This window comes from Quercus robur, chromosome 12 (genome assembly GCF_932294415.1).
Source record: "Quercus robur chromosome 12, dhQueRobu3.1, whole genome shotgun sequence".
Lineage (NCBI taxonomy): Eukaryota > Viridiplantae > Streptophyta > Magnoliopsida > Fagales > Fagaceae > Quercus > Quercus robur.
The window spans coordinates 19,852,260-19,868,408 of record NC_065545.1 but is presented as its reverse complement, the minus strand read 5'-3'; the positions used below and the strand labels follow the sequence as shown (position 1 = coordinate 19,868,408).

The window sequence follows — 16,149 nt, the reverse complement described above, 5'->3', positions numbered from 1 at the left end:
ACGTGCGCACTCTGTGTGTGTATATGAATCTATCAATCTACGGCTTTTAGATACTGTGTGTGTGTGTGTGTGTGTGTGTCTGTGTTGTGTGCAATGTACGTGTGACCTACTTATTACTTTACCTGTCTCTTTTTTTTCAAAATCTGAGACTCCCCACCCCTCGTGCTTCTAGTGGAGTAGTGGGCTTTCAAACTCAAAATAACTTACTCCTTTGACTCAGCTTTAAATGCTGTAGTATTTACTTTTCAGATATGTGGACTTGGTCCTTGGGCCTGATTACAAGGTTCATATGTGTGGGCCAGCGTGTATGTTGTGTGGCCTATATGGTCTTCTTTGTTTCGCTACCAACATTTGGGCCCTTTGTGTGGACATATGAATCTGGGCTTCGTTTGGAACTTTGGGCCCAATTAAATAGTAGGGGATGGGGGAGATGAGGTTTGAAGTTTGAACCACACATACAATACATCACAAATGATCTTATTACACATAGCTAGAGCCTAATTCTAGCTATGTGTATTCTTCATAAGGTGTCTAGAAGATAAGGGAGCCATGAGTGCTCCTAATAGTGGTTGTGTCATAACTTAATCTCAATTTCACCTAATGATTCGTGAATTATGTGTGTAAGAATCTTAATTCTATAAATGTCACAATTAGAGCATTCACATTAACATGTGTAAATTTTTTTTGTTCATTTTAGTATAAGAACTTACTTTTCCTATTTTACACGGTCACTTTTAAAAAACACACATTAAATCATATATTATACACACTATTTTATTTAAATAATCATTTTTATTCTTTTTTTCATTTACTTTCTCTCTCTCTCTCTCAAATCTTAAATCTATCTGGCCTTTCACACAACTTGCCTCTCTCTCTTCATCGTTGTTATTATTGTTCTTCTTCTTCTCTTCTTTGCAATATGGGTTTGATGATTTCTTTATGGATCTATATATGGATTTGATGAGTTTGGGATCTTAATTTAGGATGTGTTTGACAAAGAAATAGCTAGGGAAGAGGGTAAGCGAAGAGAGAGAATCAGGTGGGAGAAGTGAAGAGAGAATCTGGTGGAAGAGGTGAAAGAAAAAATTATTTAAAAAATAAGGTATAAAGCTACAATAACCGTAAAAATATGCACAGTTAGAGTATTCACATAAGTCCGTCTAAAACTTTTCATCTATTTTACCATAACAACTTACTTTTTCTATTTGACACAACCACTTTGCAAAAACACTCACATTAGATTAATTATTGGACAAAATTTAGTTACAAAATTGATTGTAACCTAAGGCTATACGCTTACTTAATAAAATAAACATTACTACATATTTTGAAAATCTAACTGTTGAATTGCATATTCTTTACACTTTTAATACACATGTCAAATTTTGTGTCAATTGGATATTATGATTGCATTTGAGATTAGAGGTTAAAGTTAGCTTATTTTTGCTATTATTCATAAATCTTACTATATTATTTCAGCTAATCTTTTATCTTTATTTACAATACTTTCAGTAAAAAGTTTTTAATTTCAGCTAAATAAGTTGTTCCCAAATGAACCTTATATATTATATGATCTATAAGCTTATATTTTATGCATAATTTTAAATTACAACAAACTAGCAATTTAAACAATTTATTAATGGCATAGTTATTGATTTTTAATTTTCTAGAAAATTTGCAAGCATGGAGGATATGAGAAGAAAATGTAATCCAATGGTGAAATTCTCAAAATTCACCTCCAATAAGAAGATATTGAGTAAGGTTATAACCTTATGCTATAACTAATTTTGTAGCTAAACTTTATCCTTATCTATTATACACCATCTTTTATTTAAATAATATTTTTCTCACTCAACTTAACACGCTCCAAGTCCACTTTTTATTTCTCTAAACACTCTCTTTCTTTCTTTTTCTCCTTCTCCTTCTTCTTTCTTTGATGAGAGGGCTTGATGAATTTGGGATCTAGATTTATAATAAGTTTGAAGAATTTGATGATTTGTATAGATTTGTTGTTGGATTCAAGAGAAGATAGAAGAGAATGAGAGTAGAGGAAGAGAGAGAATTGGATGAGAGAGGATAGAGAAGAGAGAAAAAAAAAATAAAAAGTTACAATAACCGTGTAAATATACATGGTTACTATCACAATTTTGAAAATGCACAGTATTATAGAAGAATTGATATAGGTAGATTTTGAGCAAAAATGTATAAAATGATGCACTTTTTTTTATTATAGAGGGACAGGTGCAAGTGCTCTTACTGTAGCAAAAATGTATAAAAATAGTACCATAGAGAGATTGATGTGGTCCATGTGGATAGTTTTTGAATAAAAATGTATAAAACTTACCACTTTTTCTATTTGTGATATAATTGCTCTTATGGTGTATCTTTTTTTTTTTTTGAGAAACCGACCCTAACAGGGGAGGGGAGAAAACTATTCATTAATGATTTCTGCTAAGTAATCAGCAGAAGAAATTACAGGGATTTCCTCAATCCAAGTACAAAGAGGAAGAAAGTTACAGGCAGCTCTAGCCAAGCTGTGGGTGACTTTGTTTCCCTGCCTGCGAGTGTGCCTAAAAACCACCTGACTGAAGTTAGAAGTTAGGGCCTTAATGTCTGAGAGAATATGGCCGAAGCTTGCTGCAGAGAAACCATTGCTTGACATCGCACGGATGGCAATGTTCGAGTCACCTTCCAGGATGATGTGATCAAAGGAGAGTTCCCAAGCAAAGATAAGAGCCCTCCTTGCTGCCAACACCTCCACCATCTCCACCGAGGTGGGTAGCGGAATAGTTTGTGTTAGAGCAGCCATAATTAGACCATGGTCGTTGCGAATTAACACCTAAGCCTGCTTCATTTCGATCCTGAAAAACAGCACCATCAAAATTGATTTTGATCCAGTCCGTGGGGGGAGGCTCCCATCTTGTATGGGGGCGGGAAGGGGGAGGAGATGAAGTCACCGGGTCAGCATGTTGAAATTCCAGAAGAGCATTTCTCGCCAAAGAGCCAAGAAGGCGCAGGTCGGCCACTGCTTCGCCCAGCCTAAGTTTGTTCCTCCTATGCTAGATTTGAGAGGTTAGCATAGCGAACAGATCCCCTGGATGGCCGTTCACCAAGCACAAATGAAAAACCTCCATGAAAGACACACAACCAAGCGCATCAGCTCGAAGCAATCTGAAGTGCGGATCCCACACCCCTATCAGATTCAGGCATGACCAAAGGGCATGAATTGAGGACTCCTGAACCAGACCACAGAGCTGACAGTTGGCGTCATTTAGGATTTTCCTCCTAACCAAGTTGAGACGGGTTGGAAGAGCTTCGGAGATAGCACGCCACATCAAGGTTTTTGTTCGGTTTGGTACCTTAAGCTTCCATAGTCCCTTCCAGAAGCTTTTCTGGTGTGAGAGAGGCAGAGGACCAACGATTGGGGCTTGCTCTGTGTCAACCAGAAATCTGTAGCCAGCCTTGACCGAATAAGCCCCATCCACCATACTCGGCCAAAACAATTTGTCATCTCCATCCGTGAGGCTCAAGGGAATGGATTTGATCAACCTAGCTTCAAGCGGGTTGAAGTTGTTATCCACTGCATCCTCAATCCAGCAATGGTTTTCCTTATTGATAAGCACAGACACCTGCGCATCACAGCCAAAGAAGTTTGGGGAAGATTGAATATTACTATGCTGGGGGGTTGGCAGCCATCTGTCCTAATAGATGAGGATGTTTTCGCCGTTCCCGACTCTCCAAATGGCTCCTCTTTTGATGACCTCTGCCAATGAGGATGCTTTTCCACGCAAAGGATCCGCAACCCTCCTTTGCAGTAAAAATGTTCCCTTTTGGAAAGAATTTTTCCTTGAAAAACCGATAAAACAGAGAGTCTTTGTTCTCAAGTAGCCTCCACACTTGTTTTGCCAACATGGCATCATTAAATTTCTACAAATCCTTGAACCCCATACCACCACGGTCCTTTGGGACGCAAAGCGTGCTCCACTTTGCCCAATGAATTTTCCTTTGATTCCCTCGATGGCCCCACCAAAATTTACGAATTAATTGCTCAATGTCGTTGCAAAGGGAGATCGGGAGTTTGAAACAACTCATGGCGAAAGTAGGAATAGCCTGCACTCCGCCTTTAACAATACCTCCCTCCCCGCTTGGGATAGAAGTTGCTCCTTCCACCCTTGCAACTTGGCCCAGATTCGCTCTTTGATGAACATAAGGCTGGCCTTTTTGTTTCTACCCACTAGGGTTGGCAAGTTGAGATATTTTTCGTATTGTTTGACCTCTTGAACCCCAAGGGAGTTAGTGATCTGAGCAATGGAGTCCGGAGAGGTTGATTTGTTGAAAAAGAGGGAGGTTTTAGCCCTGTTTAATTGCTGCCCCGAAACTCTTTCATAGCTACCTAAGAGAGCATGAATCTTGTGACATTCTGCTATAGACACTCTACAAAAAAGCAGGCTATCGTTGGCGAAGAAAAGGTGGGTCAGCCGGGGACCTTTCTTGCAGATAGAGACACCCCTGATATGTCTTGAGGCTACTGCGTGTTGAATAAGACTATGGAGGCCTTCCGTACAAAAAAGAAACAGGAAAGGGGAGAGTGGGTCCCCTTGCTTGAGGCCTCTAGCTGGGTGTATGATTGAGGAGGGTTCGCCATTAATGAGAATTGAGTAGCTGACCGTGGAGATATACTCCATCACTAAGGCAACCCAGTTATCTGCGAAACCCATTCTCTTCATCATAAGTTCCAAAAATTTCCATTCGACGCGATCGTAAGCCTTGCTCATGTCAAGCTTCAAGGCCATGAAACCCGAACTGCCAGCTTGGTGATGCTTCATGTAGTGAAGTGTTTCGAAAGCCATAAGGATGTTATCCGTGATTACTCTCCCAGCCTAGAAAGCACTTTGGTTTTCTGAAATTACTGAGGGTAGAATATTTTTAAGTCTATTAGCTAACACTTTAACAACTAATTTGTAAATCACATAACACAAACTTATCGGACGATATTTAGTAATACTTTCTGGAGATTTAATTTTTGGAATTAAAACAATATGAGTGCGGTTAATATCAGGGGGGATCTTACAGTTTTGCAAGCAGTCAAGGACGGCAACACAGACATCCACATCCACAGTGCTCCAGAAGGATTGGAAGAATAGGGGGGCATGTCGTCCGGTACCAGGGCTGTGATTGGCGCCATTTGCTTCATAGCTACGACTACTTCCTCTTTGTCAAATTGCCGAAGTAAGAGAGAGTTCATCTCATCGGTCACTGAAGGTTGAACCTTGGAAAGGACTTCATCAAAATCAGAGGGTGCCGAGGAAGAGAACAGGGCTTGGTAGTATTCAAAAGCAATGTTTCTAATCTGGAATTCCTCAGTACACCACACGTTCATGTTATTTTTTAGACCACTAATTCGATTTCTTCGGAACCGCTGTGAGGCTTTACTATGGAAGTAGGCGGTATTCCTGTCACCACACTTCAGAAAAAGCGCCCTGGAGCGTTGTTGCCACATTTGGCTTTCCTTGTCGAGGAAAGAGTTAATTTCCATTTGAAGGGATTTTACCGCTAATTGGTCTCCCCCTCTCGCTGCTTCCAATTTTGCCACGTCTAAGAGCTTCTTTTTTTCTTCAAGCAGCTTCCTGATGCTTCCAAAATTATTTTTACTCCACTCAGAGAGTTTTTCCCCACAAAAATGAATTTTTCTTGCAACCTCTGGCATTGTCGCCCTCGCTAGAGATGGACCCTAAGCACTGATGACTGTATCACTACAACCCCTGTCACGCAGCCACATTTGTTCAAATTTGAAAGGCCGGTTTGGTCTAGGGACGATGCCTTCAGGTTTTACAATAATGGCTAGATGGTCAGAGGAGTAAGAGTGGAGATGTTGGACCTTCGTACCTGGGTTTTGGGAAAGCCAAAGGTTGTTAGCAACAGCACGGTCCAGCCTCTCCAGTACCAAACCACCGCGGCGTTGGCCCTTCCACGTGAATTTCTTCCCAACAAAACCCAGGTCCTTCAACCCAGCTTCGTCCAGCACTTCATGGAAGTCCCTCATTTGGTTTTCGCATCTCAGGCCAAGGCCGCATTTCTCATGGGACCAGAGGATTTCATTGAAATCCCCTGCGCAAAGCCACGGCAACGGGGGACTTATACGAAGCTGACGGAGGAGAGCCCAAGTATCCCGTTTTTTGGCTGGATCGGCGAAACCGTAAATCCCGGTGAGACGCCACCTTTCGTCCGTCGTAGCCCCAACCACAGCGTCTATGTGATTCGGCGACGAGGAGACTACCTCAATCGTTGTTGTGTTTTTCCAGTACAGAACTAGGCAGCCCAAGCGATTTGTTTGCGGTGTAACCCAATAATGATCAAATCCCAACTTAGAGCATAAATCAATCAGCCTAGCTTCACCCACCCACGTCTCGCCCAGGAAGAGGGTGGTGGGATCTTGTGCCCGAATATACTTCTCGAGCTCCCGAACGGTGCGTCGATTCCCAAGCCCACGCACGTTCCAGAACAGTAGACTCATCGGGATCGGCAGGGTTGTTTGCCAGCTACCGTCGTTTCGAGTGAGGGGGTTGAGGAGTCATCTCCTTGCGTAGTTCTTCTTTTTTGGGTTCTGGAGTATTCAAGAGTAGGGGATGGACTACGTTTTCCTAAAGAGACCACTACATACTCCTAAACTGGTATGTGCGTGGGTCGTTGCATCCGCACCCATTTTTTGTCGCTCACTGGGTTCGTCAGGTTTTAGGTCGGGGAGGTGGTATTGGTATCCTTGGTGGGGTTTGAATCACAGGGCTTGGTTAGGGGGCCCTTAGTAGGTGGGCCGATGGGAGTTTCATGTTCATTAACTAGCAATGGGCTTCGGCCCAAGTTGGAGTTATTTGGGTTGTGGCATGCTGGGGCCGCATTGTCAAAGCGATGGATGTCCACGTCGATCTCTTCAATGAGTTGGCTAAAGGCTAAAGGTTGAGTGGGCATCTGAGTGGATCCTAGGAAAGGAGGCCCCATGCAATCTGTGTCAGTTGATGGCTGATCTTGGGGACTGATCGAGACTGAGCTCTTGTCTTGTTCCATGATTTCCGGTGACTGGGAGTGCTCCTCGTTTTTCGGCGACAAAGTAGATGGGGTTTCGCCTACCGTCGTATTTGGGTAATCCCGGTTATGGGAATGAGTTTCAGTGTGCTTCCAGCCAGCTTTATCAGTTTTCATGCTGGCGTAGAAGCCCGGGACGGAGAGAAAGGATTTTTTGGAGGCCATGAACGGAGCCGCCTTGAGCCATGGCCCGTAGTGTTGTTCCTCTTTGTTCAGCGAGCCTTCGCTTTCTATCCAATGTTCGCAGTCCTTGCCCAGGTGTGTGAGAGTGCCGCACCAATAACATAGATTGGGGAGGCGTTCGTACTTAAAGGAGACCCAATGGACTTCGTTGTTGTCCAGGGTGATGAGCCGACCACGACATAGAGGAAGGGAGATGTTCACGACTACACGGACCCGAATAAATGTGCCTCCGTCATAGTCACTTGGGTTCTCCATTTTGGTAACCGGACCAATGACCTCACAAATCTGTTCTGCCACCTCCTTATTACGAAAACTCAATGGGATATCATGAACTTGTATCCAAAAGGATACTGAGTTCATGTCCGAGGCCTTTATCGGAATCGAGTGTTCATATCTTGAGAGTACCATTATACATTTGTCAAAGCTCCAGGGTTCAGTTGCTAGGATTTTGTCCACCTCTTCTTTGGAGTCAAAAGAGAAGAGGATAAGGTGGTCTTTGATGAACTTCATCCGGAAACCGTTTCTTGTTCACCAGAAGGGGTTGAAGGTATTTGCAATGGCATCAAGGTTTATAGGTCTTTTCGTAAGGAACCTGGCTATGATGGAGAATGTATTTGTTGCTTGGTCGGACTTCAGGGACAGACTAGTTCCTTCCTTCTTAGATAGTGAAAGGGATTTCCAACGTTTTGACAAGTCATCCATTGCTAAGCTTGAAGGGCGATAAGGATACGAGAGAGAGTAAAGGAAGAGAGTGTTTCCCGGGACCCCCAAAAAAACAACCCAACTAGCCTGTGAATAACTGTGTTATTCACAAGGACTCAGACTCCTCTGGAAAGGGACGACAATGCTACACTGTTACAGAATGGTGTATGATGACGTTGAAAATTGTCACCAATGGGTCACATCGTACTCGCGACTCGAAGCGAACCTGCACGACAAAAACAATCGACGGAAGTCCTTCAGAGAGCACCGGTGTGGTGCCGGCCAAAGGCTCTCCGACGGTCAAGTTAGAATTCTTCTGTTTTGCTTAGAGCGTTAGAGAGGGTCAATTAAAGCGTACCTCGATTTCTGTGGGTATTAGGCCTTTTATAGTGATAAAGGGTTGATTTTTCCTTTTTGGTTTCCACATCTTTTCAATGTGGGACTCTACTCCCAATTCTTCTAAACGTGGTGAGCAAGGATTCCCATTTCCGGATCTTAGGGTTTTTCTGGGCTATGGACGTTTCGGATCATGGGCCCTTATGATGGGCCTCAAAGCTGGGACCATCTTTACGAAGGCCCAAGAGACCCAGTCCGTAGCCCAGAAAAACCCTAAGATCCGGAAATGGGAATCCTTGCTCACCACGTTTAGAAGAATTGGGAGTAGAGTCCCACATTGAAAAGATGTGGAAACCAAAAAGGAAAAGTCAACCCTTTATCACTATAAAAGGCCTAATACCCACAGAAATCGAGGTACGCTTTAATTGACCCTCTCTAACGCTCTAAGCAAAACAGAAGAATTCTAACTTGACCGTCGGAGAGCCTTTGGCCGGCACCACACCGGTGCTCTCTGAAGGACTTCCGTCGATTGTTTTTGTCGTGCAGGTTCGCTTCGAGTCGCGAGTACGGTGTGACCCATTGGTGACAATTTTCAACGTCATCAGTGTATCTAAGAGGCCCCGTGCTTGTAGGGGGCTTTCAAAGTCAAAGAACTCAAGGCTTTGAATGAAATGAAAATGTTATAGAATATACTTTTTCAGAAGTGTGGGCTTAGTCCTTGGGTTTATTTGGCCCACTTAAGGTTCATAATTAATGGAACCTGCACTTGTGGGCTACTGTGTAGATTATGTGGCGCAAATGAAACGTGAGTGGCAATTGGCAAAGAACTTTTGTTTCACCAGCAACTTCTGGGCCCTTTATGTGTGGCAATAGGAATCTGGGCTTGATTTGGAAAAGTGCTTAATTTTAAAATGGTTTGGACCCAATTGAATTTCTCGTGACCATGCGTATTCCACTATTCCTCCTAAGGTGTCTAGACGATGAGGGAGCTAGAGTGCTCCTTACAGTGGTTGAGCCATAACCTAGTCTCAACCTCACCCAAGGTCCCAAGGATGCACACATATTTCCTATAGATAAAGAGTAGTGTTACGTCTACAACATCTTTATAATATTTTTACAACAAATTATAAATGCTAAGTTGTTATTAGTTCTAATTTGAATTTATAAATTAAATTATATTTTTGTCCATGCATAACAACTAATAATAACCTACCACGTAAAATTTGTTGTGAAAATATTGTGGACATAACATTTCTCATAAATAAACATATAGAAGAATATTCCTTGCTATAAATGTGTGGCTATAGGAATCTTGAATCGGAATAGAAATAGGACTAAGTTAGATGAAAATTTGTATAACAAATTATGTGTGGCAATAGGAATCTTGGACCGGTGATAAAAGCTTAAAAACCAACCATTATAAAGTGGATACTATGGATTTGAATTATATAGCATAACAATATTATCTTTTTTTTTTTTTTTTTTTAGAATCAATACCCATATTATCTAATCGATAATGATTTAACAATAAGATAAATTAAAGTTATAAAGGTAAATTGAGAAATCTAAAATTCAAATTCTATAAAATTAAGAAACATATTTTATACTTAAACTATTAGTATTACTTGCTGTTATTGTTTAGATTTGTATTATTTTATTAAAATAAAGCATAAAAACACTTGCATTGTGTGTGTGAAGAAGCTAGTAATCTTTTTGTCAGATTTCACTTTGCATATGATCTTTTTGTCAGATTTTACTAGCCTATGAGCACACACTCACGCGCGTGCTCAGAGGCTCTTCTTATTTTTTTGGGTAAAGGTTAATAGTTTGTATCTATTATAATTTATAAATATATTTTTTAATTTTTATTTTTCAAACAAATAAAAATGATAAACTTTAGAGATAAGCAGTAATTGTAATTTCTTTTTGAACGTGAAGGGAAAAAGATCCTAAATTTTAGGAATTCTCCTTTTGAATTCAAAATGAAATTTGTTATTTGATATTTGCAATGCCACTTCTAAGGGTTTGTTTGAATACTCCTTATTGCTGAAAACACTGTAGTAAAATAATTTTTAAATATGTGAATAATGCTATGAGACCCAAATTTATATTGAAAATTGTGTTTGAATGACTTTTGTGGGTCCATGAACAGTGCTATGGGACCCACATTTTTTCAGCAAAACGTGTTCTCTATTTCAGCGCAATCCAAATACTCACTAAGGGCATGTTTGGTATGCTATAATGGTAATTACATAGGAATAAGAATAAGTCTTACAATGAATACAAGACGTTGTAATGTAATACTTACTACTGTTCATTTGTTTGGTAACAACACAATAATAGAACCATGAAAACAATGAAATGAAAGCATTTAAATCAAACTTAAAGATATATTTTAGGAAATATTTTACTCATATAATTATATTTCCTAAAAAATAATATTTTTTAAATTTGAAAGAGAGATTAATTATTTTTTATGATTTTTTTTTTCATAATTGTTATGTGCATATGTAAAGTTTGTTTATTTGGAAATATATTAATTGCAAAAATTAATACATCTACTAAGGAATAGTTATTACATCCATTTTGGAAATGAATAGTTATTCATCATTTTAAAGAATAGCTATTCACAAAGAATGACTATTTCTTGTAATAAAAACATAACTAAACTATAGAATAGTTAAATCATAGGAATAACTATTACATTACAGTACTTATTACAGTTTACCAAACATATCCTAAATGAAGTTACCCTTCATTAATAAGAGTATTTTTGAACCACATAAAAGTTCAGTAGAAAGAAGGGAATCCTCTTATATATAGTATAAAATAGATAGAAGATAGACATAGAGTAAACTCATCACATGCGTTTTGCGCGTGCAATAAGGCTCTTTTTCATTTTTTATTTTAGGTTTAGTAAAATAATGTTTAAAAGTAAGATAGAGATAATGTCCTAATTTTTAGGATTTTGATAACAATTTGAAAACCTAAAAGTTAGAAACTCTTTTAAAAATAGTAAATTACTCCTTTAACCAGTTTGTATTTTTAATTTTAAAATTATTCAACTAAAAGATAGGGGTACTTTAGAGAGTTTAAGAATTTGTGTGAGAATATTTTAGTATGTAAAATATTAAAAACCAAACAATTTACTTGCACAGCTGGTAACATTATTATTATTATTATTATTAGAAGAAGAATAAGAAGAAGAAGAAGAAGAAAACTGGTAACATTATTAATTGCACTCAATACAGTGTTTAAAAAAAAATTGATATTAGGATAATTTTAATTCATTTGAATCAAATTTGCCAAAAACCAAAAAGTCTCCTACCTATGTATGAGGTGTGTTTGATTAGACGTTTTAGGAGTCTAAAATTACATTTTTAAAACTCAAAACTCTATTTCGCAAAACTCTTAATAGCTTTTTTACAAACACTTATTTAAACAAAAAATATTGTTTGCAATAGTTTATACAAACTCATGCTTAGTCATCTATATATATATATAAAACCGAAGCCTTTGCTGACACCACAATTTTCCACGTCAGCACAATATTTAAAAAACCACAATATTTAAAAAATAAAAAATAAATAAAAATTATAATTCCTCAAAACCCTAACAACCTTACCCCTCTCTCAAGTTAAGAAATATAAAACCACGGTTTCTGCAAACTCTCTCTTTCTCCAGACGTAGGAAGCCCTAAAGCATTCAAGATCTACAAAACCCTAGCAACCTTACCCTTCTCTCAAATTAAGAAATATAAAGCCACGGTTTCTGCAAACTCTCTCTCTCCAGACGTAGGAAGCCCTAAAGCATTCAAGATCTACAACGCACGGTATAGATTTTAGCTTATAAAGTTCAGCTTTTGTAAGGTTAGTTTTGTTTATATATTATGAGTTGCGGTGTTCAAGAATTAAACCAAAATTCTTTTAAATTATCTATAATATTTTGTCCTCTGAAAATTTTATCTCTTTAATTTTAGTATATTGTGTTTCTTAAGCTATAGAGAGATTTTCTTTGGTTTCTGCAAACTCTCTCTCTCTCCAGATGTAGGAAGCCCTAAACGCACGGTATAGCATTCAAGATCTACAACTCACGGTATAAATTTTAGCTTATAAAGTTCAACTTTTGTAAGGTTAGTTTGTTTATATATTTAGTCCTTATGTTTAGGTTTTGGTTTTGGTTTAGGTTTTAAGAGATTTATATATTACTACTATGTGGCTGAATTTCCCGTGACATCAGTTTTATGTTTTTAACCAAATACATCAGGAAAGCAAGAGAAGACGCATAAATATTTAGTCCTTACGTTTAGGTTTAGGTTTAGGTTTAGGTTTTAAGAGATTTATATATTACTGCTATGTGGCTGAATTTCCCGTGACATCAGTTTTATGTTTTTTTTTTTTTTTTTTTTTTAATTTGATAAGGCTTTTATTTCTACCGCAAGAACTATTTAGGTATGTATCCCTTGCAAGCACACATGAACTTAAATTATCTTTTAATATATGCATGCTTTATTATTTTCTAATAGTTTTCCCGTGCATCGCACGGGTTAGCGACTAGTATTTATATATATATATATAGCTGCGCGTGATGCATGCAATTTTTTCTCCTACGGTGTGAAAGATTATAAAAGATCCCTATATTCTTTCTAAAAGAGATTTTCTAAACTACCAGAAAAATAAAAAAAAATAAAAAAAAATAAAATAAAAAATAAAAAACGAGGATGTAGATCTCCTTAATTTGAAAGCTCTACGAAGGTCATACTTTTAAACGCATGTAAATAAACGATATACTATTTTTTTTTTTTTTTTTTTTGCTAAAACCAAACGATATACTATTTGATTACATATTCGGATATTCCAAAAAGAACTTAATGAACATGATACTATTCGAATATGTGACTTTGTAAAAGGCAAGTGGCTCAGGAGATATGCTTTTCATTTAGCAAGGTTTGTTGACTGCATGGCTGGGCTGACTGCGTCTACGTACTATAAGCCTATTAACTATATAAAAATAGTCGGTAAGCTTTGAAACAGTATTAGGAATAACGTTTTGGTTTAGTTAAGTTTTTAGACTCATTCTAATTCTACTAAAAAACCCTTTAATACTTATTCAAGTCATTTGACCAATTTGGTGAAATGGATTTTTTTTCCTCGTACACCGGTTTGTTTTTGTTTTATATTATACTAGTCGCTAACCCGTGCGATGCACGAGAAAACTATTGGAAAATAAATTTAATCCGTTTTTTTTGTTCTATTAAATTTAATCTTTCTTTTATTCTTTTAAAATAAGAGTTTAGGTCTAATGATAAAAAAGCAATCATCGTGTAACGGACGCAATAGATTAACATTTTATTGAAACTATAAAAAAAGGGTATAACATCATTTTGAATAGTAAATATATAGTTTTATAACATTTTAAACTTTTTTTTTTCTTAATGGCATAATGTGTTAGGATCACAAAAGAGTATGTGTAAAATCTAACTATGAAAAGTTGTTCTTAAAGGGTCAGAAATGCATTAATTTTGTTAAATAGCATAACTTTTATCACATCTTATAAGAACTTTACAAATTTATAGCATTTATCTTTTAGTTAAGGTTGTATTAGAGGACTGAAGTTCTTCTTAATTGGATGTGTTTACAGTTAATATTTACACACTTCTATTTCAATGGCCAATTAACTTTTTACAAAATTGACCAAAATGACATTTTACACCTGTCAAAGTTTGCATCAAATTTTTCAATAATAATAATAATAATAATAAACTATGTGACTTGCTTCAAAATTGTACATAACGTGTGTAATGCAATTGAGAAGGATACATATAAGTCAACTTTACATACATACTAAATAAAAAACCAAGATGCTGTCGAGAGAGTAAACGATGTCGTCTAGATGTGTAATAAAGAGGAGTAGAAGACCATGTCCTTGCATGTTGGGCTGCCTAGAACCAACTGCAAGATGAACAATAGCAACCACAATAAATCACACCGTTTCATTATTAAGGATAAAAATCTGAGATTTTATAATTATTAGCATTTTTTAGTTCTTTCATGGTTTTGATTTTGTCTGTTCGTGTTCAATCCATAAATGCAAATATAACTAAATTTTACCTTTTAAAAATCCATGAAAACAGAAGTTATGTCACTTTTAGAATATGAAAAATGTTTTGTTTGAACCAAGTTCTTTCGCAACTTCTCAAAAAAAAAAAAAAAAAAAGTTCTTTCCCAACTGCCATATATGCAAGAAGAGCAAACACACAATAAGGCAATGCAACTCAACCCCCAAATACCATGCATGTACAGATTAAAAATATATACAACTTATTTCAACCCCATTACAACTTTATTCTCCTTGATTATATCACGTTCCAAATTCAAATGTAGCAATGAAAACATAAACTAAAGTAATAATATAGCACAGGACCAAACTCAATTGGTAGTGGAGGTTAGAGAGAATTTATTGTGTTGCATAAGTAGAGAAGAATAAATTTCAATAACAAAATTTTATTCATAAATTGAGTCCTAAATCTAAAAAAGCAAAACCCAAGATTCAGAGGGAAGAGAAAAAAGTTAATCTAAATCAAATTACACTGGAGAATTTAAACAAACACATAGAGGACAAACACAAAGATGTCAATAACAATGAACCAAAAGTTTTATCCAAAATCACAGAATAAAGATAGTTAAAAAAAAAAAAAAAAAAAAAAAAAAAGGAGATGAAGAGGTTTTGGTGGGACTAAGGGGCCATAAGCATAGACTTGTAGCAGGCACCGTTCAAGTCACTGCTACAAGCATGGTGTAATTTGGAAATTGCCTAAATTAAAACATTCAATGGTAAAACAATATAATAAAAACATGACAGAAGTTATACTATTGTTTTTTTTTTTTTTAACAATGCAATACAACAGCGGTAAGGTGAAGAAAAAGGAAATTTAGCCACCAAAACCACGCAAACAAAGAAGATTAAAAAAGAGAATCCCAAGAACTACAACTGAAAGGGGAAAACAAAAGAAGTCAGTTTTACCTGTAGCCGTTTCACTGGTTGGCGGTGGCAATAGGCTGGTTGACGGGGCTTGGGGGCTAAGAATTTTCATCATCTACGTTTGTAGAAATTGTTTTGGAGTTGTCGATGGGAAATAATCTTCAGACAGAACAGTGTGTCTCTAATTTATATAGGCAAATTGAACACAAACGTATTTAAAATTTCACTGAAACGGTTTATTTAATTAGTCAATTGAATGGATACAATTTTTGATTTTTTTTAAATGTAATCGTGTCATTAAATTATCAAGCCATGTGGCGCAATGAGAAGTGGTCAATAAAAAGTCAAACGTTTCGGCTATTAGTTATTATTATATAGATATAGATTATCTATATAGCCTTAAAGTTATAGTATTTGTGCACTGTTTCACTGGTAGTTTTTTTTTTTTTTTTTTTATGAGTAAAGCTACAATAGTTTTGTTACATTATTTTTTGTTTGTTCAATTCGCAATGTTTCACAAAATAATAAAATATTAACACAATAAATTGGTACAATATTTTCATAATTGTTAAGGTGCTAGTTTCACATAGGTCAAATAAAATAATAAAATATCATATTGGAACCAACCACAATTAAAAATAAAGTTATTGTGTAAAAAAGTGCTACATCCACAACATTTTTCACAATATTTTCATAAGAAACTATAGGTAATAAATTGTTATTGGTTCTAATTTAATTAAACTTGCTAATGAAATTACTTTTTTACCCACCAATAACAATTTGTAACAACCTACTAATAATTTTTTTATGAAAATGTCGTAGACATAACATTTCTTTTGTGAAAATGTTAAGACATCTTGTTGTCGT

General features: G+C 36.7%; 3 protein-coding genes and 1 long non-coding RNA gene across 4 annotated transcripts; all 4 read right to left on the bottom strand.

Annotated features, from left to right (window-relative positions):
• Positions 1–3,059: 3,059 nt before the first annotated feature.
• On the bottom strand, positions 3,060–5,707 carry LOC126708254 (uncharacterized). Its single transcript, XM_050408057.1, has 3 exons — positions 5,072–5,707; positions 4,134–4,880; positions 3,060–3,629 (listed from the first exon to the last, which is right to left on the bottom strand). The coding sequence occupies exons 1-3, from the start codon at positions 5,705–5,707 to the stop codon at positions 3,060–3,062; spliced, it is 1,953 nt and encodes a 650-aa protein (XP_050264014.1).
• A 24-nt stretch (positions 5,708–5,731) lies between these two features.
• LOC126708253 (uncharacterized) lies at positions 5,732–6,514 on the bottom strand. The gene has a single exon (XM_050408056.1). The coding sequence runs from the start codon at positions 6,512–6,514 to the stop codon at positions 5,732–5,734; it is 783 nt and encodes a 260-aa protein (XP_050264013.1).
• A 218-nt stretch (positions 6,515–6,732) lies between these two features.
• LOC126708252 (uncharacterized) lies at positions 6,733–7,623 on the bottom strand. The gene has a single exon (XM_050408055.1). The coding sequence runs from the start codon at positions 7,621–7,623 to the stop codon at positions 6,733–6,735; it is 891 nt and encodes a 296-aa protein (XP_050264012.1).
• Positions 7,624–14,022: 6,399 nt separating this feature from the next.
• LOC126709547 (uncharacterized) lies at positions 14,023–15,626 on the bottom strand. Its single transcript, XR_007649422.1, has 2 exons — positions 15,325–15,626; positions 14,023–14,252 (listed from the first exon to the last, which is right to left on the bottom strand). It is a non-coding gene; the product is annotated as an uncharacterized LOC126709547 (long non-coding RNA).
• Between the last annotated feature and the right edge of the window lie 523 nt (positions 15,627–16,149).

What these genes read in the sequence shown, in the direction of transcription:
- LOC126708254 (XM_050408057.1), bottom strand. Translation starts at nt 5,707, where the DNA reads ATGCCAGAGGTTGCAAGAAAAATTCATTTTTGTGGGGAAAAACTCTCT. An exon ending in CCTTGACTGCTTGCAAAACT is followed by an intron (nt 4,881 to 5,071) that starts GTAAGATCCCCC and finishes AGTGCTTTCTAG; the next exon opens with GCTGGGAGAGTAATCACGGA. An exon ending in TATCCCAAGCGGGGAGGGAG is followed by an intron (nt 3,630 to 4,133) that starts GTATTGTTAAAG and finishes TGTGATGCGCAG; the next exon opens with GTGTCTGTGCTTATCAATAA.
- LOC126708252 (XM_050408055.1), bottom strand. Translation starts at nt 7,623, where the DNA reads ATGAACTCAGTATCCTTTTGGATACAAGTTCATGATATCCCATTGAGT.
- LOC126708253 (XM_050408056.1), bottom strand. Translation starts at nt 6,514, where the DNA reads ATGAGTCTACTGTTCTGGAACGTGCGTGGGCTTGGGAATCGACGCACC.